At 38.7% G+C, this 24,990-nt stretch overlaps 3 protein-coding genes across 4 annotated transcripts; 1 reads left to right on the forward strand and 2 right to left on the reverse strand.

Annotated features, from left to right (window-relative positions):
• Positions 1-5: 5 nt before the first annotated feature.
• On the reverse strand, positions 6-9,478 carry tfe3b (transcription factor binding to IGHM enhancer 3b). 2 transcript variants are annotated; one of them, XM_014969214.2, is made up of 9 exons: positions 9,320-9,478; positions 6,459-6,681; positions 5,358-5,582; positions 4,886-4,981; positions 4,190-4,301; positions 4,036-4,092; positions 3,384-3,459; positions 3,122-3,269; positions 6-2,056 (listed from the first exon to the last, which is right to left on the reverse strand). In XM_014969214.2, exons 2-9 carry the CDS (start codon positions 6,648-6,650, stop codon positions 1,637-1,639), a joined length of 1,326 nt encoding a protein of 441 aa, XP_014824700.1. In that variant the 5' UTR covers positions 6,651-6,681; positions 9,320-9,478; the 3' UTR covers positions 6-1,636. The 2 variants fall into 2 exon arrangements, with proteins under 2 accessions (XP_014824700.1, XP_087861503.1); XM_088005377.1 differs by having other exon boundaries at positions 3,122-3,277; positions 3,383-3,459.
• Positions 9,479-9,701: 223 nt separating this feature from the next.
• On the reverse strand, positions 9,702-17,962 carry gnl3l (G protein nucleolar 3 like). The gene is made up of 15 exons (XM_014969212.2): positions 17,854-17,962; positions 17,723-17,766; positions 17,154-17,264; positions 16,001-16,117; positions 15,835-15,918; positions 15,625-15,760; positions 15,419-15,522; positions 14,648-14,792; positions 14,440-14,527; positions 13,494-13,671; positions 13,263-13,405; positions 13,049-13,185; positions 11,468-11,616; positions 11,204-11,375; positions 9,702-9,803 (listed from the first exon to the last, which is right to left on the reverse strand). The coding sequence occupies exons 1-15, from the start codon at positions 17,864-17,866 to the stop codon at positions 9,751-9,753; spliced, it is 1,674 nt and encodes a 557-aa protein (XP_014824698.1). The 5' UTR covers positions 17,867-17,962; the 3' UTR covers positions 9,702-9,750.
• Positions 17,963-21,879: 3,917 nt separating this feature from the next.
• On the forward strand, positions 21,880-24,000 carry LOC106904761 (red-sensitive opsin). The gene is made up of 6 exons (XM_014969225.2): positions 21,880-22,012; positions 22,362-22,658; positions 22,777-22,945; positions 23,017-23,182; positions 23,279-23,518; positions 23,613-24,000. The coding sequence occupies exons 1-6, from the start codon at positions 21,913-21,915 to the stop codon at positions 23,709-23,711; spliced, it is 1,071 nt and encodes a 356-aa protein (XP_014824711.2). The 5' UTR covers positions 21,880-21,912; the 3' UTR covers positions 23,712-24,000.
• The last annotated feature ends 990 nt before the right edge of the window (positions 24,001-24,990 follow it).

Consider the following 24,990-nt stretch of genomic DNA (forward strand, 5'->3'; position numbering starts at 1 on the left):
ACGAGTTGAAGAAAGTCGTTTATTTGTTAAAATGTTAACAAAAGCCAAATTACTGAGGGGGGCGGAGGACGACAACACGCACGTGTTTGTGTTTAACAGTCAGTTTTAACTCTCTCGCATGTCTACATGTGGTAGATAATAGCTGCATATATGCAAAAAAAAAAAAAAAAGTGAGAGGAAGTGTGCTTTGGTGTGGAGCACCTTTAAATAGACCTAGCTCCGACTTTTGAACAATGAGCTACAAACCGCCTGCTGAACAGAAAAAGTAAGTCGGTGTTAGAAAAATAACTAAAATTTAAATGCAATTCTTAATATTTGCGCCTACTTTACGGAAGAGTTGACCTGCGGGTTCCTCTTAATCGTCCATTTTTATAATCAGTTCTGAGGTGAAACTAGTTTTTTTTAAAGGGCTCAAAGCCCTTTGTAATACACACAACGAGCAATATTAAAGCATGATCAGATATTATATCGCAAAGTAAAACAATCAGAGTAAAACATGCCAACTGGTGAAAGTCATTCAGTGATCACAGAAGGTTAAAAGGAAAAGACAAAAATAGATATTAGTCATGAAAAAGCATTTATCAAACTATCAGGTATATATAAAAAAAGTTATGAGCTACAGTACTGTTGGAAAATTGTTCTCTTCTCAGACACTCATGCGTTTACTAAGTAAATCAACTCAAAAAATAAAAAGTGGAACAAATCCTGCTTTGACTAAACCAGCTGCTTGTACGGCTTTATTATCTCGAGAACATGCGACCGGGCCTAGAAGCAGTCCACTGGGTGTAAAGTACTAAAAAAAACAACAACAACAAAAAAAAAGCTCTCATAAAATGCATAGACTGCCTTAAAGTAAGGTGCAATAAAATTGCTCAAAATAAAATACTCTTATGTACAAAATGCAGTAAATATTTCACAATGTGCCAATTCATTTAAAACAGGGTGTCCAAAGTCGGTCCTCAAGGGCCGGCATCCTGCATGTTTTAGGTCTCTCCCTGATTTAGCACACCTGCATCAAATGATGGCTCATTAGAAGACCTAAGGAGAACATTGACTTGCTGAGGAGGTTGTTGCTACCACTAGGGAGAGAACTACAACAAGCAGGATGCCGGCCCTCGAGGACCGACTTTGGACACCCCTGATTTAAAAGATCCCTTCTGTAGCTGCTGGTGAGACAACCAACAGGAGCGAACGATGAACCCTGATTCCAGTCAGTTGAAGAAACAAAAATTAAAATTAAAAGTTATACTGAATTGTTGGCATCTCTTAGTATGTTTGCTATGCCGGTGAATCCTCACAGCTTTTCTCATCATAATAAATTTAGAAAAAAACAAAAGCAAGACGTCCCTTTTAAATCTCTGAATTTCTCAATGCTAAAGGTCCACTTCACTAATATATAATATTCCATTTAATAAGATTGCATTTATAAACTTAAACAATCATTTGAGCTGTTCCCAATAGGAACAATATGTATGGCAAAAACAAAAATAAATTCAATAATTGATCATCTGATTCAATATTAAGTTAGTTTTCTATGATAGCTTTGAACGTTTTTCTTTTCAGTCCTACAAATAGACTTTAGTTATTAGGGATAGACTGCACTTCCTAGATCATCTCTGATCACTATGGAAACCCATCACAAGTCCTCATCCATTTCAAGGCTGCTCCTGCGGCTGCTGGTTTTAGAGGCACCTGGTGACAGTGGGGAGAACAGCGGCTCGCCCATCCTCTCCGGGGACAGGGCGCACCCGTCGTCCATGAGAATGTCCCCCAGGCCCACGTCCGGGTAGAGCGCCGAGGTGGTGGGGTCGTCCAGCTCGGCGAAGCTCAGGCTGCCGAGGTCCAGCGGGCTACTGATGGTGACGCCGGCGGGGGAATCAGAGGAGGGCGGGGAGAGGAAGGAGGCCGGCAGCGGCTGCGCTATGGCGCCAAGAGCCGAGAGGTTCAGGGTGGTGGCGGCGCCGGGGTTCTGGCCGGCGTGGGGCACTGCCACCGCCGCCTGCTGCTGCTGCTGGGCGGCTGGCAGTCCGTGGAGTCGTGCCTGCATTTCAAGTTCCTGAAGAAAAATATGTGAGAACGACACCGTGATGAATAAATCCACTTCTAACTAAGTAAAGGAAAGTTTGATAGATGTTTTAGGACTGTAAAGTACAATTCCTTACAAAAGTACAATTACAAATAAAAATCCACAACCTGTGGCTTGATTTGTGTGCAGGATCAGCTTCCACTTAACTTATGGCTGCCAAGTCTCTCAGTGTTTATTTGACTGAAGACTTTGCACATTTATCAGTTTTTCTGATATGGCTGAAAAACCTATCACGATATAAAGTGGTTTATATCAGTCAATATCAATAATTTTTTAGATCAATAATTATTTAATTGTTTTTTGTTTACAATATATGAAATGCTACCAAACTAGTGACGTGTTGTTTTGTGTCTTTTCCACATTCTTTTTATTTTGAAGCAGTTATGAGGCACTGCTGCTGCGCAAGTTACAGAATAAGTTGTTGCTTGGAAACCTCAGAGGAAGCGAGTTGGGTAGTACGGTAATTTCATTTATATAGTACATTTTCAGCAACAAGGCAATTCAAAGTGCTTAGTTAGGTGAGTTAGTTGATGCCACCAACCTATAGCAATAGCTAACGGGGGCTGAGCGGCTAACGCCTTTCCTCTGCCTCCATCTCCCAGAATGCTGTGCGGCTCTGAATCAGAGTTCAGTGAATATTCTATATATTCAATACTGAAAATTCAGTCAGTTGTAATATCTATTGATATCAATCACGTATCTATAGCGATATATATTGTTGTTAATTTATTGTCCAGCCCTATTCTGACAACAAAGGCAGAGTGGCTCTGCAAATTCCAAATATCTTGTTTTATCAACGGAATTTAGGTTTGGATTTGACTAGGCTCCTAACAGATGAAAATGTTTTAACCTAAAACATTTCACTGCAGCTCTGGCTGCACGTTTAGTGCACCTGTCCTGCTGGAAGGCAAACCTCCGCACCGGTCTTAAATCTTTCCCGTGTCTGCGTGATGCTGCCAGTGTCAGGTTTCACCGCAACGATCGTGTGTGTATAGGTGTGCAACAGTGAACGCTTTAAAGACCGCAAACTCAGACCTGGATGCGTAACATTAGAATGTGGTTGGCCTGCTCCAGCTTCTTCTGACGCATTTCGACATCCTTGGCTCTCTGCTGCTCCTTCTGCAGCTTCCTGATGTAGTCCACAGAGGCCTTCAGGATGGTGCCTTTATTCCAACGCATCTCCCTGTCAGGCCCAAATACGGAAAGAAAAAAAAACTAATGTAAATGCAGTTGTTCAAGTCACAATTGTAATGTTTACTGAGAAAAGGAAAAGAAGCTGTTCTTTTTAGCAACTTACGGGTCACTCGACTTGGGGATCAAAGTACCCAGCTCCTTTATTCGGTCGTTTATGTTGAATCGTCGCCTCCGCTCGACTGCAGCAAAGAAAGAGTTAAGAAACAGACACACTGATCTACGGCTGCAGCTATCGGTTAGTTTAGTTATTTATAATTCTGATGATTAGTCTGATTTTTTAAAAGTTGGACACATTCTGCAGATTTTTCATGATAACGCACAAATAAATTAAAAATGCAAATAAAGAAATTTAATTTCTTGTTTAAATAGGAAAATAAACATTTTATATCATTAATACACCATTCCATTAGCTAAGCTTGATCATCTGTAGCAAAGGATGCACCTGCAGCTAATAAAGTACTTCTAACATTAACATGAAAAAAGTTGAAGAGTTCTGGGTAAAGCATTTTTAAAGAAAAAGTTTTAGTTTTTTTTTTATCTTAAATGCAAAACATATATTTTTTTGCACAGTTTTGGCTTTATCACTGCTTTGAGTGTGTGTGTGTGTTGTTTTTTTCTTTCAGAAAATAGCCCTTTTAAAAGTCTGTTTACTCCAGTTAACAATTAATCGATTGCTAAACTAGCTATTGATTATTTCATCAATGGTTCCAGCCCAACTCTGATTCAAAGAGACTCCAACGCTGCAGGCGACTTACTGAGGTTGTGGTTGTCTTTCTTCTGCCTTTCCTTCAATAATGCTTTGGTGTCTGCGTCTGAAAGAGGAGTTGAACGTTTTGTAATGGAATCAGACATGTTAAATAAAAGTTTCATAACGACGCAGACAGAAGTCAATGCAAGCGGGCTCTGTACCGGTAATTTCCCTTTTGATCTGTGGAAGGTCAGCAGGGCAGGAGTTGCTGACAGTGAGAGTAGGAGCTGCCATTCCAGGGCTGTGGTAAACATCCAGCAGATTTCCCGGGAGCTACAGCAACAGCAAACATGTTATCATGCACGCAGGCAATGGTTTAGAGAAAAAAAGGAAATATCTGTTGAACAGACGACATGTAAGGAACTTCAAAATGAAACTGCTGTTTAATTTAAAAGCCGCTCTTCATCGCAGGAGCTTTAAAACATTAAAGTTTAGAGCGTTTACCTCGGCTTGTTTCCTTTTATGGTCCTCCAAAAGCATCACCACAATTCTCATTATTCAATTTATCCTACAAGTTTCTCCCCCTTCACCTCCAGTTATCAGTTAACCTGCTGCTGCAGCAGTTTTTAACAGTCGACACAAATCCACTGACTCGCCTCCCCTTGTCGGGCCGGCCTGCGACGGCTCTGGCCCGCCCAGGCAGCACCTCTGTGACGAATCGTAGGTGAGTGCCACAAATGTATATTTACTCCCACAGCTTCTGAATTCCACACGTGAAAGAGAGCGTTCCCTTCGGGGAAAAAGCACTAAGGAGTCGGGTCCTGATGGCTGCGATACCGAGCGGTAACCAGAATAACCTGTCGGTCCTGAGGGAAATGTCGAACAGGAAGCACTCAGAACAGCATTGTTCTTCATACCGTGCTGGGCAGCTGAAGACCTGAGTCGATCAAGGTGATGATGTCGTCGTTGAAGCTGGATTCGAGACTGATGATGTCGTCGATCACATCATCGATCTGGACGGGAAGAGAGAGAGAGAGGAAAGGTCTCCGTCAGAGTCATTCCGGGAGCAAAACGGCGACGGCATAAAGCAGAGCTTGGCTTCACAGACGGAGCTGCGTGGTTCTGTTCTGCTGCAGGCGCAATATTTAACATCCTATTGTGACAACAGAGCGACGAGAATGCGACAACAGGAGGCATGCATCGTCCCGGAGGGAGTTCTGAGCAAATGCAGCCTTTCAACTAAAAACGAGCCGGGCGACCTGCGTCTAACTTCCTCAAAACACATTCGGCGAATCTGCAGAAACAGTAACGGATGGGCGGCGTTGTGCAATCCACTGCGGGAGGAATAAAAACGAAACCCAGAGTGAAAAACTTAGGAATTTCCCATACTTCCTCCTTGTTCGAGCCGATGTTCAGCAGAGCCATGGGGCTGTTGGGGGCGCTGCTGGCGCAGGGGCCGACTTCGGGGGCCGAACTGGACTGGTGGACGGGGGACACGCCGAGCGACTGCGTGACCGCCTTGTTCCCCAAAGTGGTGGAGAGGTACTGCTTCACCTGCTGCCTCTGGGCCTGCTGGATGTGGTACTTGGTTGGGTTCTCCAAGTGGGTCTGCACCTGGAACATTTCAACAGTTTAAACGCTCAGATTCCCACATGAAGCCACTGAGAGACACACAACACTGTGTCAAGATAAAAGAAAAGATTTAATGATGCAAACATATTAGAATGGCATGTTTTTAACTTGATTTGTTAGCGTTTTCCTGCTTTGACGTGAGCAACGGGTGACTGCAAAACCAGGAAGGAAATAAAAACAACAAAAGTGGATCCTCTGAAAACGTTTACAGAGTTTTCAGATTCATTGCGTATATAAAAAAAAATCTTTAGATTGAGGGTGTCCAAGCTTTTTTTTTTTTTCATGCGAGTCAAATAATTTATAATTAAAAGCTAAAATTGAACTGAACTATTTCAAATCAACCAATAAAGTTATCAGATTTTTTTTATTTGTTGCATATTTTTATTTGTTAAATGTTCAGGCTCAATTGAAGAAAACTGATTTTTTTTGTGAGTTTGCAGCAATAAAAAGGTCAGACTTCCTATGAAAACACTTTCTGCAATTAGCCAAGTTTTAATAAAGCATTTACAGGCCGATTCAGGTGTATTTGGGAGCATCAGTCACAGAGCTGAAGTGATTCTAGTTACTATGACAACAGAAAAAACCAGAGGGCTTGAAAAATATGATCACTTTGTGTTGCATCTTACATTTTTGTGAGTAGATTTTGATTTAAAAGTGGCAGTTTTGTCCTAAATCACTGAATTTATTCTTGATTTAGTTTAGGGTGTGATAAGTTTGAAGTTAGTTGACACTACTGACAAACATAAATTCATGCTCTTAAACGCTGTCTTTTCTTAAAAAAGAAAAGATTGATTACACACTGTTCAATCATTTTTAGACAGTTACATGTTCATAAAATAATAAATGCTTAGCTCTTACTTTTAGCACCTCCACAGGCACCTGCGCCGGTGGGGGCCGAGCGGCGTTGGGCGGCAGGGAGACGGAGATGGCTGGCGTGGAGTCGGAGCCTCTGAGCTGGGAGGCGGAGGCCTGCTGCTGGGCCTCGCGCCGCTCCTGCTCCTGGGCTTGCTCTCGCATCAGCTGCTGGCGCAGCAACACGCGCGACGACATGGTGGACACAGATCAAGATCTAAGGATGGAGCTGGAGAGCAAAAACAGGAAAAATTAGATTTTAATGTGGTATATATAGTAATATTTGATCTATAGCCATTTTAATAACATATTTATTTGGATATTGGTAAATGACACCAAATGTCATCTTCAGGCTCTTTATAAACAGCTGCAATTCCACCTGGAAAGTTTTCTTTTTCAGACAAATGGGTTTTTTAAATTCTAAATGCAAAATGTGTATATTTTTATACAGTTTTGGCTTAATTACTTCTCTGCGTTGTTTTTTTCTGCAAATGGCCTTTTCTGGGTCTGTACACTCCACAAATTAGTTGATTATTTTAATAATTAATTCGATTTATCATTTCAGTCGTAATTCATTCGTACTGTTACTGCAGTGTAGTGAGTGTTAGTTGACTGTCATTTGGTCAAATAATGTTAAAATGTCTATATATGCAGTCTAAACACTCTGCTTATCTTCCTCAGAACTACAACACAAGTGGAAATGATACTTTTTTTTTTTGACCTAACAGATCACTGACTTTTTGCTCCCTGTAAAACCAAACAACAGATCAACTTCCAGTGAATTAACTTTTTCCTCTTTTGCACTTCCTGTGTTGCCATTTCAGCTGTAATAATGTAACATTACTACCTACCAGCTTCTGTAACTCTACCTACAAGTTTATGGTGACCTCTCATCACCCACAACTGATGCTTTAATGACAGATGAGTGTAGCTGGAAAACAAAAATCACTTCAGCATCAATAAAACAGATCGTCTATTAACACCATGGAAACGCAATAAAATCAACTCATTCGCTTGAAAATGTAGGCCATACTGTCGGACGCAAGGCCGTCCAGTCTGACAGAGTCAAAAACAATCTTAGTCTGATAATAAAAAAGCTTGTTGTTCCTTGAAGTGTTCTTCAATTCACTTTTTGTTTTCAGTTTAACTTAAAAAAAAACAGATAAAGGGTTTGGGAGATGTGCTTTGATGAAGGGATAGTTTTTGTGATTCTTTGTATTTTTCTCTTTCATGTGTTCCTAGTAGGAAAAAAATGGCATCGCTCAAGATCTATACAGACTTCAGAGAAAACCAGAAATCGGTATCTGCCAGGAAAAGTTTAATTTGTACATCTCTAGATTTTTTTTCTTTTTGCCCATTCAGGTCTTGACTTTATTAATATTTCTTCCCATCTTTAACCATCTGCACTACAGAAAAAAAAAATATTGTCAAATATTCAATTTGTTAAAAAAATGTTTTTGTTATTTGAGCAATTAAATTTAAAAATCATCAAGTCTAGCTGGAAAAAAGAATCAGTATCTTCACAAAGCTTGTCAGAGAGGAAGAATGAAGTACTCTAAAATTCCTCTGCTACGTTGGCAAATTATCACTAAGTGGAAGCGTCACTCTGGAGCTGAAGCAACTTGGATTCTGTGCCTTTCCACTCGTTCTCCAGACGCTGGGACACTGATTTTAAAGAGCAGTTTGGACCACTGAGCAACAGTCCTGTTCTTTCTCTGAAACACTTCACATCTGACCTCTGTGGTTCAGGAGTGGATTACCACAAGGAACCCAGTTGTACCCAGTGTCATGGATACGTCAATCAACATCTGGAGAATAGCTGCTGTTATCCCCGTTGCTTTTTCCCCCCATTATTACACTTTGATGCAGCGCTCTGACCAAACAGCATTTATCTGTCAAGTTTGTATTCTTCCACATAATTATGTAGATCATAAACAACTTCAAAATGAAAAAAAAAATCAATTTATTATTGATCTGAAGTGGAATTCCAGTTTTCTTACAACCTCAATTTGCCACAATTATCAAATTAAAATGTTATGTCATAAATAGATCACAATGTGTGCAGTGAAACTATCCTTGTTGAATTGAATTAGATATATTTGGTGAGATTCTAACTCATGTAAGTTACTGTAAAGAATTTGAGCGATTCAGTAAACATTTGCCCTTATCTCATCCTTAAGTTAAACACAAGGTTCTTACACAATTTCTGGAGTAGTGGAATTTTTTTTTCTTTACATTGTTTTCCATTTTGTACACAGACGGGCAGTTTACTCTCCGAGTAAAAAAATAAAACCGGAGCCATTCTCTGTAGCCAGACAGTTCAGCACAAGCTGTTCCACGCTGAGAGGCTGCAGACTGCGCACTACGTCCCCCGCTAGCTGGTTACGTAAAAACACTTGAAAAGTGCGCTAAAAATGATAGCAAACTTCTTCGAAAGTAGAAGTTTCTGTTACATGCCTTACGTCGCTGTTCGTGTTGGTTAATAATTTGTCAAAGCCCCACAGACGATAGTTAGCTTTATTTCGGCTGTTTTGTCATCTCTATTTTAAGCGGTCTGCTTCGGCGTCATGACTTAGCTGAGCTCATTTTGACAGCTCCGACTCTCTGATGGGCCCACACCAACCAGCTGATAAAAAAACACAACTAATGTAAAATATACACATTATAAACTCTTTATGTCCGCTTCTTTATTTTAGCGCGAAAATAAAGCGACGTTAGTTGTTTTTTTCCTTACTAAAACGAGCAAAGGCTAGGGAGAAATAGGAAGTTGCCGCTCAGCTAACAAGTCAGCTAGCAGCAGTCGATAATTACCCAACAAGTTAAGGCTTATAAATTAGGAAACATACCGTCGAATAAGATATACTTACCAAACAAATATGTTCATTTTACATAATTACACCCATTAATTCCCGGAAACCTCCGCTTTCTTTGCCATGTTTTAGTGTCGGCGGTTACAAACTAAGCAGCCCCCTAGCCTCGACACTTAACGCTGTTGTTTATGTTGCACTGAGGTCATCACGCCAACGTTACCCGGAAGTTGTCGAAATCTGTCAAGTTGTTGTCAACTGAATAGTTTTCCTCTTTAGAACAGATTTTTTTAAAATAAACATTTGCGACATCTAAATAGACATGGAAAGCACGAAAAATTACCATAAAGGAGGTGTAATTTCCATTTACAATATGAAGACACCAAATGATAACATGTTGTATATATCAAAGTAATAGTTAAAGTAAAGACAGGACAAAGAATTGTTTAACTTTCTTTTTAATTTAATTCCCATGATCAGTCCTCTGAGAGTTAGAAGTCCATTGCAGATGCAAGTGTGTCCGACAGTTTGGTAGCAATTTTGTCTGTTATAAAAAGAGAAAAAAAAAACATGATATTTTATTGGCACAACACCATCAATCAAAAACAAGTTACGCAACAGTGGAAAAACAAATCCCTGTGGTTGTTCAGTCAGTAATAGATTTTCTTCTACCTAGGGGGGGGAGGGTTCGAACTTAAAAAACCTATTGGAGCACATTCAACATTTTCTCAAGAAATATTTAATGGTTTATTATTCTGCATATTTGTGACAAAACACAACCTGTAATTCAGGAGAATTTCAATGTTAGCATTAAAGTGAAACCAACACAGGTATGTATTAACCAGTACAGCTACTATACTGTAGAGCTCAACATTAGGATTATACATATACATTTTCATTTCTTCTTTTCTTGACACATTAGAAAGTTTCAGTCTCATGTGCCAATCAGGCTTTTTCTGCTCCGTACAGATTGCTGTTTTTTTTTTTTTAGGTCTGACATGCTGAGTCAGAGTCTAATTTTTTAAAGTACCACAAGATTAAAAAAGAAAAAAAAGAAAATATGCTGCTTTCTCTTTGATGGAACTTATGTTCAGAATCCAACAAAAAATTAATTGCAACATCATTCCCTTTTGTGTATGAAAGTATGTGTTCCTAACTTTTATCTATTTTTTTACATGTTAAGATAGTGAATCAAAGTACCCACTGTTGGTTGAGTTTTTAATTTTATTGCTTTTAATTAACAGCAGAAACGAGATAAAATGCGGATCTGAGTCGCATAGTGTTTCCGTTGCTACGGCGAGTCAATGTGTGACAAATATAACATCACACCCTCCTGTTAATCAAACACCACATTTATAGTGTTATAGTAGACAAAAGAAGCTGCTGCTTTAGCATCTCACTTCTGCACCGTGAGAAAATATCTGAATCCTAAAAATAACATAATAAACTAATTAAAACACAACTACCAAATTAATTTTTTTAAAAATTAATATGTCTTGATTTTTAAATCCTGGAATCACCATCAGAAGAAACAAGCTCAGTCAAACTGGACCTCCAGAGCAGATAAAGCAACGTGTTTCAAATGCAATTTGGGATATTCACTCCTAGCATGTACATAAAAACAAGGAACAGTCTCTTGTTATTGTTCTAGAGATAGTCATAAAAATGTGAAATTCTAATGGACAGATCTAATTTTAGGACATATGAGTTTGATTCTTGCACATGTTGCCATGGTGACAGGTGCCACCAAAAGGTGAACCAGCATTATGACACAAGGTTCACTTGACCTAAACAGAAATTGTCACATTTTTGAATGAAAACTTAACTTTAGCATGACGCTGTTTGTTCAGCTTTTTTTTTTTCTTTTTTTTTGGGTGATATGGTTATACAGGATTTATAACTGTTATTGTATAAAGAAAACAGTCCAAATGTGATAATACAAACCGGCTCTTTTCTGCTGCTTCTTCCTCTTCTTTTTGGCAGCTCGGAGCGCCTGTCCCTGCTGCAGAGGATCTACTTTCACAATATCCTTCAAATTTGGAGCTTTGGGAGCCGCGTCTTTCACAGGGAGGTCCGTCTTTCTCTGGGCTTTTATCTCCACCGTCATCGGCCCAAACTATTTAATGTAGAGGGGTTGGCTTGATAACTTTCATTTGAGAAGAGGCTAAGAGTAAATATTTCAGATGAAAGCGCAAAGGTGTACCTCACCTCCAAATCCTGGTCATCCTCCATGGTTTCGGCCTCATCTTCCAGAGACCGTCCCTCCATTTCTGGGTCAGGTGATTCGATGTGAGCCCCTTGTGTCATTCCGGCAGTTTCCATGCAGAATCCCATTTGGATGTCAGAGCAAGAGGACTCTGAATCACAAGAAAACAATCTTATGGTTTAACTAAACAACACTATCTAAACAAATCTATTTTTGTCTGGAAAAATAGATTTAATATTAGTTTTTGTGGTGCACCTGATGGGGTCATTTTTTTCTTTTTTTTCCACATTTAAAAGAAAAAACACAATTGCAAGTAACACACTACATAATGATTACACCGTTCAATTTTAACAAGCACTGAAGTGAACAATTCTGCTTCCTTCACAGCCCATACTCTGTTCCTGGTATAAATCTGGACGGTAAACATCTAGTAAACACCGATTTCACATTAACCAGTAGCTCTTTGGTTGCCGTGGTATTTTGCTGCAACCCCTAGGAGTTTAATAACTCAGGTGTCCATAAGGCTGGGTGAGATGTCAAAATATTAAATGGTTGGCAGTAAAGGAACACAAAACACAATCAAACCCAGATTATCATCGCAGATTTAGGTAAATCTATTAAATCACTTGGGTTTGATGCACTAATTCAACACTTGAGGAATATTTCAAATACTGTCCAAGTTTATGATTCTGGCTCTCAATTTATTTGCAGCTCAGTCACCCTGGCATTCTCACGTGACATAAGTTCCCCCTTAAAGAGGAATTAAGCATTTGATAAACAACTGTGGTAGAACCATTCCTGCTCTCACTTTGGACCTCACCGGTTTAATCTGTGAAATAAGGTTTGTGATGGTGGGACTTGATTAAAATGTTTCACTGAGTTAATTGCAGCATCTGTAATTAATCACATTTTAGTCAAAAACTGTATAGGATTGACAAAATAAGCAACATTTTCAATTCAAAAACCAGTTTTGCTGCAAAACTATTGATCCAATAGACATATGAGCTCAACTAGAAAGATATTTATTGTTCTTAATCTGATCAACCATCAGATCATACTGTATACCTGTTCAGCTTCAAAGTGTTTCAGGAAACCCTGATTTGTGGACGGTGACGTCAGCAGTGGGACGTATGTGCTACTGTAATGTGTTTAGCTTTGACATTTTAGGCTAGCATAACTTTACTGATCAGCTAATTCCTTTTTGAATAATTTCCACACAATAATATATTGCATTTTGAAGCAAGAATTAACCCCAGTGGACCAAGAGAAGCAGCTTTTTTATCTATAGCAGTTGTTTGTCAATGTTTGTGGCTTGTGCATCAGATTTACAGACGTACCAGAAACATGCAAATGCAAAAGTTCTGGCCGGAAGCTTTGTATTGTGCATTTGAGAAAAAAAAAAAAAAAAAAAAAAAAAAAAAGCGATTCATTGCGCAAAAAGGTTAAATAAAATTACTGAGAAAAATTATGTTTTTAAGGTCAAATTTACATGATCTGAAACTGTAAATTTATGTCTTTAGGTAATAATGCTATTATCAACTTTTTTTTTCTCCAAAGTGGGAAGTCACAGACTTGGACTTTACCTGCAAGAACCTCCTGATTTCCTTTCTCCAGCTCGTCCCAGTCAAAGGCTTTTCCCATCTCTGTAACGATCTCAGCGCTGACGTGGGTGGGCAGAGTGTGTGTTTCTGGAGGGTGTGTGAAGTAGCTGATCCTTCCTCTGCATGAAATGAAATGAATTCACATCAAACAAACGCTGATCGAGTATCACAAGTTTTAAAAGTCTGGTTCGCCCACCCCGTCCAGTCCATCAACACGCTCTTAGCTGCTTTGTCGGAGTCCGGCAGCCCCCCCTTCCTCAGTTTGCCTTGCCGCCGGGCGAGAAGAGCCAGGAACTCTGGAGCCGTCTGGAAGTCTGGAACGCCGTAGTGCTCAATGATCTGTGCAGATAAAGGCGCCGTCAATAGCCTGACAGACTGAGAAGCGGTACAGATGGGTAAATCGCCGTGGAGAGCCGCTGGTTCGGACCTGGGCCTTGTTACATCTGCGGAGGATGGCTTCAACGGGTGGAAGGGGATCTACAAGCTGTTCGATTTTCACGCAGTTACGAAGGATCATTGCCGCGTCGGTTGTTGATGTTGCCATGACGATTCCAGGACAATCCAGGAGCTTAACATGTTTGTCCAAATGTACTTCTTGAAGACACCTGAAGACCAAAATAAATAAAAACCTTTCAGCAAAAGGACTACTGTTGTGCTCAGGGAGTCCACTTATCGATTTGTCTCTGTCAACTTAAACGCCTCTGGAAGTCATAAGTTTAAGTGAGAAGATTGGAGGGTTTCCCCCCTGTCCATTGCAGCTGTGAAGTCAAATCTTGATATTTCAATGGTGAACTATGAACGTGAACTAATTCAATTTAATGTGTTTGAACTGAATTTTGAAGTAGCTGAGAATCAATCAAACCAAATTTTTACTCCTTTAGCAACAACAAGGCATTTCAAAGTGCTTTATATCATAAAAATACAAAGTCATACAACACACAGTCAACAACTGGAACATTACATATATTTATTGATTAGTGTTTTATTGATTATATTTCAAAAGCAACTCTAAACAAGTGGGTTTTTAGCCAGATTTAAAAGGCACTCAGTGTTCTGGCTGTTTTGCAGTTTTCTGGAAGTTTGTTCCAGATTTGTGGTGCATAGAAGCTGAATGATGCTTCTACATTTTTGGTTCTGGACATGCAGAACAGAACCAGAACCAGAACCAGAAGACTTGAGAGGTCTGGTTGGTACAACAACAGCAGAACAAACTGCCTACTCTGTTCAATGTAAATAGATTCTGTCACTGGTTTAACACATCGAAATCAAACAACTTGATGACATCCTGAAGCAGTAATTCGGTCAAAGGAATCAGTTGTGTTAGGACTCAGAAAGCCACTGATTTAGCACATGGAGCTCAGCATCACACTTACTTTGTGACCCCAGGTGTGGCTCCGACGCTGCAGGCCCGCGCCCGTTTCAGACTGTTGATCAAACTGCTCTTCCCCACGTTAGGAAAACCTACCAGAAATATACAAGAATAATGTTAGATTTGTTTGGTTTTTTTCATGCGCCCTACAGTGAGTGAAGCCTGAAATTAAGATTACAGATCTAGAGAACCCTAAAACCACAGCAGCTTACCCACAACTCCCACGGTGATGGCAGTCTTGATGTCCTGGTTGCGGCAATAGTTTCCCAGTAATTTCATCAGGCAGTCGGCTCCGATGCAAGCACTGGTGCTCAGGAGCTCAGAGGTGGCTTGAGTTACTGGGACATTGCTGCGTTTCTGCCCAAGGGGAAAAACAAAAAAAACAGAATGTATACTGGTGATACAATTAACTTTAATAAAGCGGCTTTATTATTTCCAAGTTTGTATCGATTGCCATTTTCTGTATGATCACCAACGTTTAAAAAATATCAAAATCTGATAATAATGGCCAATAACCGTCACATGACCAAACAAATAACACAAGACCAACCTCCTCCACTCCAGAGATATGGCAGCAAGATGGGAATTAATATGGGTTGTCAATATCAGCCCAGTGTTAAAAATGACTAACAAAGGCAGATACCAACATTAGATACTGATGTAAATATCGGTTGTTAATATCGACCCGATACTGATGCATGTTAAAAATGACTAATATGAGCAGATATCAATGTTAGATGGTGACTTATTGTGCATCCTTCCTATTGTTAACCATACACATGTATATGTGACCTGGTGGATGGGTCTGTCAGTCAGCCCCGTCACGGCAGAGCAAAATGAGACAGTGGCCGATTTTCAGACCTTTGCGAAGGTCGGCTTTGCATCGGCTGATAGTCGATCACCCAAAAATAAGGAACTCTGGGCCAATTTATCAAATATTTCAACATTAGTTCAGTAACAAGATTACAATTCTTGGCACTTACCAAGTTCTTAGTTTGTTGCTGAGTAGATGCTTTGAAAGCCACAGTAGGAAACTCATTACGGAGATACTTAATCCACTTTTCCACGATTTCTTTCGATACCAAATCTAGAAATCAAGGAAGGTGTAAAATAAAAATCATATGAAAATATATGAACCCTTTCAAATATTTGTATATATGCTTGTAACCACAGGTACAAGCATTCTTACCGATCTTATTAAGGACTAAAACAATCTTCTTGTTGGTTCCGCTCTGGATGACGGCTTGTTCCACCTGAGGACATCTGCAGCCCAGAGGGTCACGCGCATCCAAGACCTCCAAAATGACATCCGAAGCCTCCACCACCTTACGAAACAAAACGCTTTTCATAAAACTATTCTATTCAAAAATTATTAACACGGGGATTGACTGAAGCCTACCTTTTTAAATTCTCTGTAATATGCCTTTCTTGAATTCTCATTTTCAAAGTTTACATTTTTTTCCAAACTCTGCATCTCTGTTTCCTTTGGCAACAAGAAAAGAAAACTTGTCACAAATTGTGAAATATGCAGCATCTGATTAGCGTTCAGACTGGGATTTTTATACCTTCAGCTCAAACTCTCTTTGTCGCTGTAGGATGTCGTTCTGAAAGGTTTGTAAATTTCTCCTCTTCATCATCTCACGCTCTCTGGACAGCTTCTGCTTTTCCTGGAGATCTTGAAGCTGAGAAGAGATGCAGATTACAGCTGAATCCAGTTCCCTAACCTTCCCAACTGTCCCTCGAACCCAAATTCAAGTAGATGTTAAATAATCCAAAGCAGAAAAGCGGAAACTCCTTCAACAAGCTCATCGATCACCAGATCGTATTGATTTGTTGCATTTTCCCATAAGTATAATGTAAACAGTTGTTATAGCTAAACCAGACGCTAGCTAGAATATTTTTAATGTGTTAAAAAGACACAAATCAAATTTAACCTTGCTAAATAAAGTAATTTAATTCAAATGCATTTGATGATTTAATACCAACATTCTACCAAAATGGATACTGTACTATATATAGTTGCTTTGAAATAGTATTACATATAGTAGTACATGACTGATTAAGTGCAACTACAACTGAGTATACCAAAGCTTTAAAATATATGGTGCAGTTATTCTATTTAAGGGTGAGGCATTATAACACATCACACTAAAGATTACTGCAGTTTTGTGTGTTTTACATATTAAAATTCTAAATCTGTATATTTAGAATTTTACAATATTCTAAATATTTACACCAGCTTTTTATTGTATTTTGAAATGTTCGAAGATATTAAACAAAAAAAGAATAAGGCACACATCAAACTACTCAAACTAATAGGCATTTGTTGTAAGAAAAATACTTTCCATTAAGAAATACTTAAAAATGCTATTTTTTTATTGCTTACAAACATAGCTCATATCAAGATATCAAACTAAATTTTAATGTATTATTTCAGATTTAATGAATAAGCTGTGTGTTTTCTGTTATTAGAATATTTTTCAATAAATTATGGCAAATTAAATTTGTTTTTTATTTAAAATGGACAACGCTAATTCATCAACATACATGTGTTTCAATCTGTCATCTAAATGTGCCACACGTCTCTAGTCTCTGGCAGGTCAATATAGGTAAAAAGCAATAATAAAACATTCAAGCACATGGCATAAATACATATAATCTTATTCAAAATTGCTCATATAAAAAAGAAATTAGAAGTTGAAAGCAATTAAAATGTACCCTTTGCTTCCTGACATCCTCTGGTCTCCTGGAGTCCTTGACCTGGTGAACAGCCGGCTGCTTGCTATTATTTGTCGGCCCTGATCCTTCTGTCTTCCGCCCATCTTTATTCTGAAAACAGCAGTTTAGTTCTTTACTACTTTTAAAGGGATCACGAGTCCGGACAAGGAACAACAGATTCAAATCAAAGGCCTTAGTGTGTAAGTGAAGACACATGCTTATGTCTTTATTATATATAAAAAATAATTTTACAGTTAAAAATTATTATTATTATTATTTTATTACAGACTTGTTGTTCTCAATGCCTCTTCTGTAATGTGAAACTGCAGAATTGTTCAGAGAGCCTATTTCTACAAGCTATTAAACCATGTATATTCTCCAATGAGCGATGTTAGCGCTTGGATTTCGACTTAAAACGTTTTTTCTTTTTAATACGGAATATGACACTTTTGTCAAAACTACACCCTTGTGTCAAAAATACAGAATTTATATATATTCGTGACAGGCATTATGAAGTTAATCCTGAAGTAAAGTTAGCTACAGGCAGCGTTAGCAGCGATGGTGGTTACCTTAAACTTCCCGAGAAAACCAAGACGTTTAGCTCGTTTCTGCTCTGTGACCAAAAACAGAAACCGGTGAAACAAACCATAAGCACATACATATTAGGCAATAACATTTAGCACAGCACTGGTATACGTACTTGCTTTTGACATAACTTCACCCTCGCCTTCTTCTTTCGCACGTGCAGGTCAGCTGGCTAGTCAAGTAAACTGTCAACATCCGGTAAGTGTCAAAGTAAAAGCATCGTCTAACTTATCTGTAACCGAGTGAGTAGAACTACTTCAAACTATTTTAACTTAAGTAAAAGTAAAAGGTAGCCGTCCAGGAAAATTACTCAAGTAAGAGTAAAATGTAAAGGTATATGGTTAAAAAAAAAAAAAAGCTACCGAGTCACTAATAATAAGTCCTGATTTAATATTTTAAAATTATATCATCATATAGACAAAGTTACATGCAAATTCTGGTATGATAGCAACTAAAATAAAAACATCGTACAAATAAATAACATAATTACAAAATGTGAAGATAACACTTTTTCAAATCTTTTTTTTTATTCAGTTTAAAACTTATGAAACTTACAATAGTTAATGTCGTAGTAGAGACAGTTTTTGTTTATCATATATTTAGCTGACCTCAACATGGTACAACAGGCTCAACAGATGGAAAATAACTTTAGAACAACAAAGCTTGTGAACAAGCAAGATGCCTCACTTTATCAAACGATTTTCTTCATTGATTTTAGAGGACTGTAAATCATTTTTCACTTGTCGTTTTTTATTAAAATGTCAATAAAACATTTATCATTGTCTACACCTACTTATCCTTGAAGGTTATACATAAATAAAGTCATATATAATTTGTAGTAAAAAAAAAAGTATCATAAAATGTAAATAAAAACATCCCTTTAAAAAAATTTATTCATTATTTATTCCACATGTGTCAAACTCAAGGCCCACAGGCCAAATCCAGTCCACTACAGTTATGTCTGTGGCCCTCAATAGAACTTCAAGATAACAGTTATATTATTTAATTTTTAAGATGTACTTATTGAATACAGAGAACGCTATAATTTTAATAGTTCAGAGCTGCACAAAACTAAATTTTTTCCATATTTATTAAAACTGTCACTATTTCATGACAGTATAATATGAGACAGATAATTTGCGAAAAAACTGAGCTCCTCCTCCTCCTTCCAGTACTACTTTTGCAGTCTGCAAAAAGGCAGCACTCCACTTCAAAAACAACCAATCAGAGCCTGCAGGAGGGTCTTAGCGCTGTCAATCATCCTCCTGTATGCTGCTCAATGAACCAATAGCAGAAAAATGGCTTACTGTTACAGGAAAACTGTTTATTCTCTGTCACCAAGGGATATGCTAACTAGCCTTAGCATTTGTGACAGGCTATGTTGTGGTGAATTAGCTGTAGCTTAGCAAAGAGCAAGCAGGAAGTGAATGGGCACATACACGAGTTTGATTGACAGCGCTAAAACCCTCCTCCTGCCTCTGATTGGTTGTTTTTGACTGAATGGTGTATTTCTGCAATTGGTAGTGGGAAAAGGCAGAGGAGCTCAATTTTATTCACAGATTATCTGTCTTATGCTGTCACAACAATGATAATTTTAACATACATGTATAAACAATTTTTTAATAAAAGTGGCATACTGCAGCTTTAATAGACAGTTTTATTAATACATTCTGCCATCACTGACCTTTAGAGGACATTTGTGATGTTCATCCCTGTATCCCTGACAGGTGGGGTAGATCTTAGATAGGGCATCAGTTCATCACAGGGCAACATACATGCACACACTCACATGGCAGGGACAAGAGTTCAGAATTCACGATGGCTATTACCTCTCTGCAATTAGGCAAAAGTCAAATCAAATCTCAATCTGTCACGTGTATGCATAATTATGACCCCACTGCGTCTTGTTTATTGATTCAGCTACCACAGCAGTGGGGGATAACTTTATATCCTTCCTGTTGTGGTACACTGGGGTTCATGATTATTTACTCAGTAAGTGATCGCGTCGGAACGCCAAATCAGATCAGCGGTACGCCTCAGGTTGCTCCATTATATTAATTAGTCCAGTTAACTTTGGCAAGTCGGCTCCGTAATCCGTAAAACCCTCCAAATAGACAGTTGACTAGAGGTGATAGATTAACCAAAGCTGTCGTAATGGTTTATTACCCCAGCTTTGGTTAGTTGGTTGGTGTTTCCCACCTCTGCTTTATTCAGATCAAACTGTGTCACAGAACCATTAGGACTTTTATGTAGAACAAATTCTTCCTTGCAGAAGTTTTCCAACTCTATGGGGCTTTTGAGGGCATGTCTTTGTCAACATCCCTGTTTAGGCGACTTTTTAGGTGAACTGTAGAGGAAAGTATCATCACAGAATTCAAACAGAGTCACGTAGAACAGAACGAATCAGTTCTTGACATTTGGAAATGATGCGATAACGTCCTTTAAGCTTGTCCTGCTTTGTAAGCATCAATAGTTGTTTCTTTCAAATGGTTTTGTTTTTAGCAAGATGTTTTCTCAACTGGCTCCTCAAGCACATACTGATGTGTAAATTGGGAGAAATTTCTCAGTTTTAACTTTATTTTATAATCTTTGTGTTCTACAATACATCTGTAAATATATAAAAACTCAGTTGTTAAAATTTATAGTTTATGCTCTGAAATATTAGGTTCTTCATTTTTGAACCTTTCTAAAACAACCCTGAGTTCTCTTCAGTAACTGCTTCTTTTTTTCCACATTTAGTTTTATTTGAATGTTTTTTTATATCTGTTAATGTGGAGGTTTTGAAGCTAACTGTTTTTAAACACTTTTTAATAAAATGTATAGTTTCATTGTAAAATTGACACTGGCTGCGCCCCTTCTCTAGTTTCAGAACGATGCCTGTCTTATTGGATGCCTGAATTCTAGGCTCTTTAAGAAACCAAGAAATCAATCAGTAACAACACTATTTTATTTTTCTTATTGGTGTAAACACAGCCCACTCCATTAAACATGCTGTCAATTTGAGATAATTCAACTTGTTTTTCTCAATCAGAGAAGATTAAACCACAGTCTGTAGTCTCTTTTGCATCAATAAAAAAAATTTACTATGCTGTAAAAAGTCATAACGTAGAAAACAATTGATCCTCCATGAACACCTTGAAGAAAACATTTAGTCAGAACTCACTCTTATGGTTGCTTCTTACTGGTAACTCCATTTTGTTACTATTGCTGACCTGTCCAACTAAACGCTTCAGTCACATAATGAAAGTGAAAACTATGTTTTGAACTGAGATATGCCAGAACGCTACCAACCGGATTTGTTTTGGTTCACCAATAACATTTGTTAAGCTTATTCAACCGCTGAACCAAAAGGAAGAACCGGGCCAAGCCTGTTAACCCCCTCAGTTTTCCATTGGAGAAAATATTCACACACTCTGAAATCATGATCCGTACGTGACCCCTTCACCGCATGTCTCCGTTGTCTGTTTTTGACCCACATCTTAGTTGGGTCAAAAAAAAAAAAACAACCTACTCCCTGAGGTGAATTGACTTTCTGGAGGGATTAAAGACGCAGGTTCACGTAATTGAACCTGCCTCTATTAGAGTGCAGATCTCTTCTTGTCCTCTAAATCTGGTGTAAGACTTGTCTCTTCTCCTATGAACCTCAGCCTCCATCACAACCCACAATCCGAAAACATGTTTCTTTGCCACTCTTTCAAATTCAAACTTTTATTTTATTTTATTTTATTTATTAGAGAAACTTATTGAAGTGGAATAATTCCCCCTAACTGCTGAGTAAATGTTTGACAATATGATTGTTATTGTGTACTTACTCTTTTTAGCAGCTATAATTAATAGAAATAAATCAAAAAGGGTTTTTAATGGACTTGAATGTGTAATTTCGAGATCTGAAATGCAATCATTATATGAAGTTAGAGTGCAGAAATCCACCGTGTGTCTTAACCTCATTAGCAGATTGATTTAATTACAGTTGATAACCGATGTATTGGTTTACGTTTGAGCATCTCTGCCAAGTGGAAAGCCACAGGTGTAATATGATTTTAAAGTAATCCCATCAGTGATCAGATAAGCGTTGGTATATAAGGAGAAGTGTGAGGTGAAGCACCCAGCATACGCAGAAGGTTATAAGCCAGAGGAAAGTGTGACAGCTGAGAGAAGCTCTCCAGAGATCAGGATGGCAGAGGAATGGGGAAAACAGGTGTTTGCTGCCAGGCGGCACGAAGACACAACAAGAGGCTCCGCATTCACATACACAAACAGCAATCATACAAAAGGTAGGCTTTTTTTGTTGAATTATTTTGTGTTTAGACCCGGTGTTGTGTAGAGACTGATTTTTGTACAGTTCTACAACCTGAAATATCACCGGACTGAGATGTGCTGCAGTTTATGAACCTCTATTTGACCTAATGCTAACAAGCACAACATCAACAATAGTGTAAGGTTTTTGAAAATTTTGATTTTTGCTCCATTTTTATTTAAACAACAACCAATTAGTCTGCAGTTACATGCAACATGTAACAGAAGTCATGATGGCAACATGTGAGGTTTAAGAAAAGACGATGCTTCTGAATTAGAACAAAATTTGACCATGTGTGATTCTAAGACACGGACATTTGCTCGCAGATCCCTTTGAAGGACCAAACTACCACATCGCTCCTCGATGGGTTTACAACCTCTCGACACTCTGGATGTGTATTGTGGTCGTTTTATCAGTCTTCACCAACGGCCTCGTCTTGGTGGCCACGGCAAAGTTCAAGAAACTTCGTCATCCTCTCAATTGGATCTTGGTCAACCTTGCCATTGCTGATCTTGGAGAGACGGTCTTTGCCAGCACCATCAGTGTGTGCAACCAGTTCTTTGGATATTTCATTCTGGGACATCCAATGTGCGTCTTTGAAGGCTTTATTGTCTCAACTTGTGGTAAGTTGTCTCAGTGGTAATTTATGTTCCAGACCTGTAAATTAATTTTAATAAAACCTAAAGATGAATCGTTTTTGTGGTCTGTTAAACTGTATGTGTACATCTATATTCTTTACAGGTATTGCTGCTTTGTGGTCCCTGACCATCATCTCTTGGGAGAGATGGGTAGTTGTTTGCAAACCTTTTGGAAATGTCAAGTTCGATGCCAAGTGGGCCACAGGTGGAATAGTTTTCTCCTGGGTCTGGTCTGCAGCGTGGTGCGCTCCTCCCATCTTTGGATGGAGCAGGTAATCTAGTTATGTGGCTTTTATATCCTCGATAATCAGCAGAGCAAGAACTGATTGTTTCCTTGTATCAGGTTTTGGCCTCATGGACTGAAAACGTCTTGTGGACCTGATGTGTTCAGTGGAAGCGATGACCCAGGTGTCCTGTCCTACATGATTGTCCTCATGATTACATGCTGCATCATTCCTCTGGGTATCATCATCTTGTGCTACCTGGCTGTGTGGTTGGCCATCCGTGCTGTAAGTTTTATCCCTCACTGCTTTTTTTTTCTTCAGATTTATCGTAGCACTAAAGAAAGCCTGATCAAATCTGACCTTATGTCTTGTTGGCTACAGGTTGCTATGCAGCAGAAGGAATCTGAGTCGACCCAGAAGGCTGAGAGAGAAGTGTCCAGGATGGTTGTAGTCATGATCGTAGCTTACTGTGTCTGCTGGGGACCCTACACTTTCTTCGCCTGCTTTGCCGCAGCCAACCCCGGATACGCCTTCCATCCTTTGGCCGCTGCCATGCCTGCATACTTTGCCAAAAGCGCCACCATCTACAACCCTGTTATCTATGTCTTCATGAACCGACAGGTGGGCATAGCGACACAGTTGTCACATTGTTTTTTTCATAGCAAATATGTGTTTTGTTGTATATTTAACTTTCACTCTGCTCTTTCATTTGCAGTTCCGCACATGCATCATGCAGCTCTTTGGCAAACAGGTGGATGATGGTTCTGAAGTGTCCACATCAAAGACAGAGGTCTCCTCTGTGGCTCCTGCATAAACCTTCATGTTCTGTTTAGGAAGAAACTAAAGTTCTGTGACCTGTACAGAAACTGTTGTTTATTTTTTGATAAATGAAACTTAATGGCAAATGGAAATCTCCTGTGTTTTGAAAAAAAAAAAGTACTGAAAGTATTTGTGTGCTACACTATATAACAATTGTATAATATCTTTTTTTCACTTAAATAGCATTCTGACAAATAAAAACAAAAAAAGTCCACATTTTTCTAGATGTCTTATCATGCATGTAACTTTTTCAGTTGAATATAAAACTCAAAGCATGACTGCAAGTTTTGTCTTTCTTTTTTTAATTCTTTGACACAAATCATAGAAAAGTGGTAAAACGTGGGTTTTTACATTTTATTGAACATACAGAGGGTAAAATGTCTCACAGCAACACCTGTGAGCATAGCTGCCCCAATATCTGACTCCTCTTTAATCTTCTTATCTAATGACTACTAGTTAAACCTTATCCATACATCCATTATCTTACCCACTTATCCCCAGTGGGATTGCCAGGGGTCCTGGCGCCTATCTCTAGCGGTCAACAGCTGACATAGGCAATCCATCGCAAAGCAACACAGGGAGACACAGACAGCAAATAGTCACTCTCCTTAGGTGTGAGTGTGATCAATTAACCCAGTTAATTGACTGTGGGAGAAAACCCACAGTCAATTCTGACTGGAGATTGCATGTTCTCACACAGGGAGAACATGCAATCTCCAGTCAGAAAGGGATTCAAACCCACAACCTTCTTGCTGCAAGGCAACAGTGCTACCAGTTGCGTCACTGTGCAACCCTGATAAATGTTAGTTTAACTTATTTGAAAGTGTAGAGGGTTCCCTCTAGGGAGGATGCAGACGACAGTTTTTCCTAGTGTCATCAGAAATACTAATACATGTCCGTTTAAGGATGGATGGAGGGATGGATGGTCGCTCCATACAGCCCATCAAATACAGTTTTCCCTGTAATAAACATGGTGAATGATATCTGATGATATCTGATGACTCTTTAACACCTACCAAATACCATTACCCAAGTTTATTTGTTTGTACTTTGCACCTTAAGTTTACGAAACCTTAACTTTTGCTTTTACTTGAGTACTGTTAAAATATTTTACACACACACGCACACACACACACACACACACACACACACACATATATATATATATATATATATATATATATATATATATTATAGCAGCTCCCTGTTTTTATGTTGAAAAGTAGACCAACATGTTGTAATGACTGTGACCACTAGGAGGCGCAGCCCTTACA

The sequence above is a fragment of the Poecilia mexicana genome, unplaced genomic scaffold (genome assembly GCF_051168715.1).
Source record: "Poecilia mexicana isolate PSO_F unplaced genomic scaffold, ASM5116871v1 scaffold_5, whole genome shotgun sequence".
Lineage (NCBI taxonomy): Eukaryota > Metazoa > Chordata > Actinopteri > Cyprinodontiformes > Poeciliidae > Poecilia > Poecilia mexicana.

Bases quoted from the DNA above. Each gene is read 5' to 3' on its own strand.
- tfe3b (XM_088005377.1), bottom strand. From the start codon at position 6,650: ATGTCGTCGCGCGTGTTGCTGCGCCAGCAGCTGATGCGAGAGCAAGCC. The intron at 4,302-4,885 runs GTATGAAGAACA...CTGTTGCTGTAG, and splicing joins GTCTTCAGCTGCCCAGCACG to CTCCCGGGAAATCTGCTGGA. The intron at 4,093-4,189 runs GTACAGAGCCCG...CTCCTCTTTCAG, and splicing joins GATCAAAAGGGAAATTACCG to ACGCAGACACCAAAGCATTA.
- gnl3l (XM_014969212.2), bottom strand. The intron at 16,118-17,153 runs GTACATTTTAAT...ATCTCTTCTCAG, and splicing joins AGGATGTCAGGAAGCAAAGG to CTTCAAGATCTCCAGGAAAA. The intron at 11,376-11,467 runs GTGAGGTACACC...TACATTAAATAG, and splicing joins AGGATGACCAGGATTTGGAG to TTTGGGCCGATGACGGTGGA.
- LOC106904761 (XM_014969225.2), top strand. From the start codon at position 21,913: ATGGCAGAGGAATGGGGAAAACAGGTGTTTGCTGCCAGGCGGCACGAA. The intron at 22,013-22,361 runs GTAGGCTTTTTT...ATTTGCTCGCAG, and splicing joins AAACAGCAATCATACAAAAG to ATCCCTTTGAAGGACCAAAC. The intron at 22,659-22,776 runs GTAAGTTGTCTC...TATTCTTTACAG, and splicing joins CTTTATTGTCTCAACTTGTG to GTATTGCTGCTTTGTGGTCC.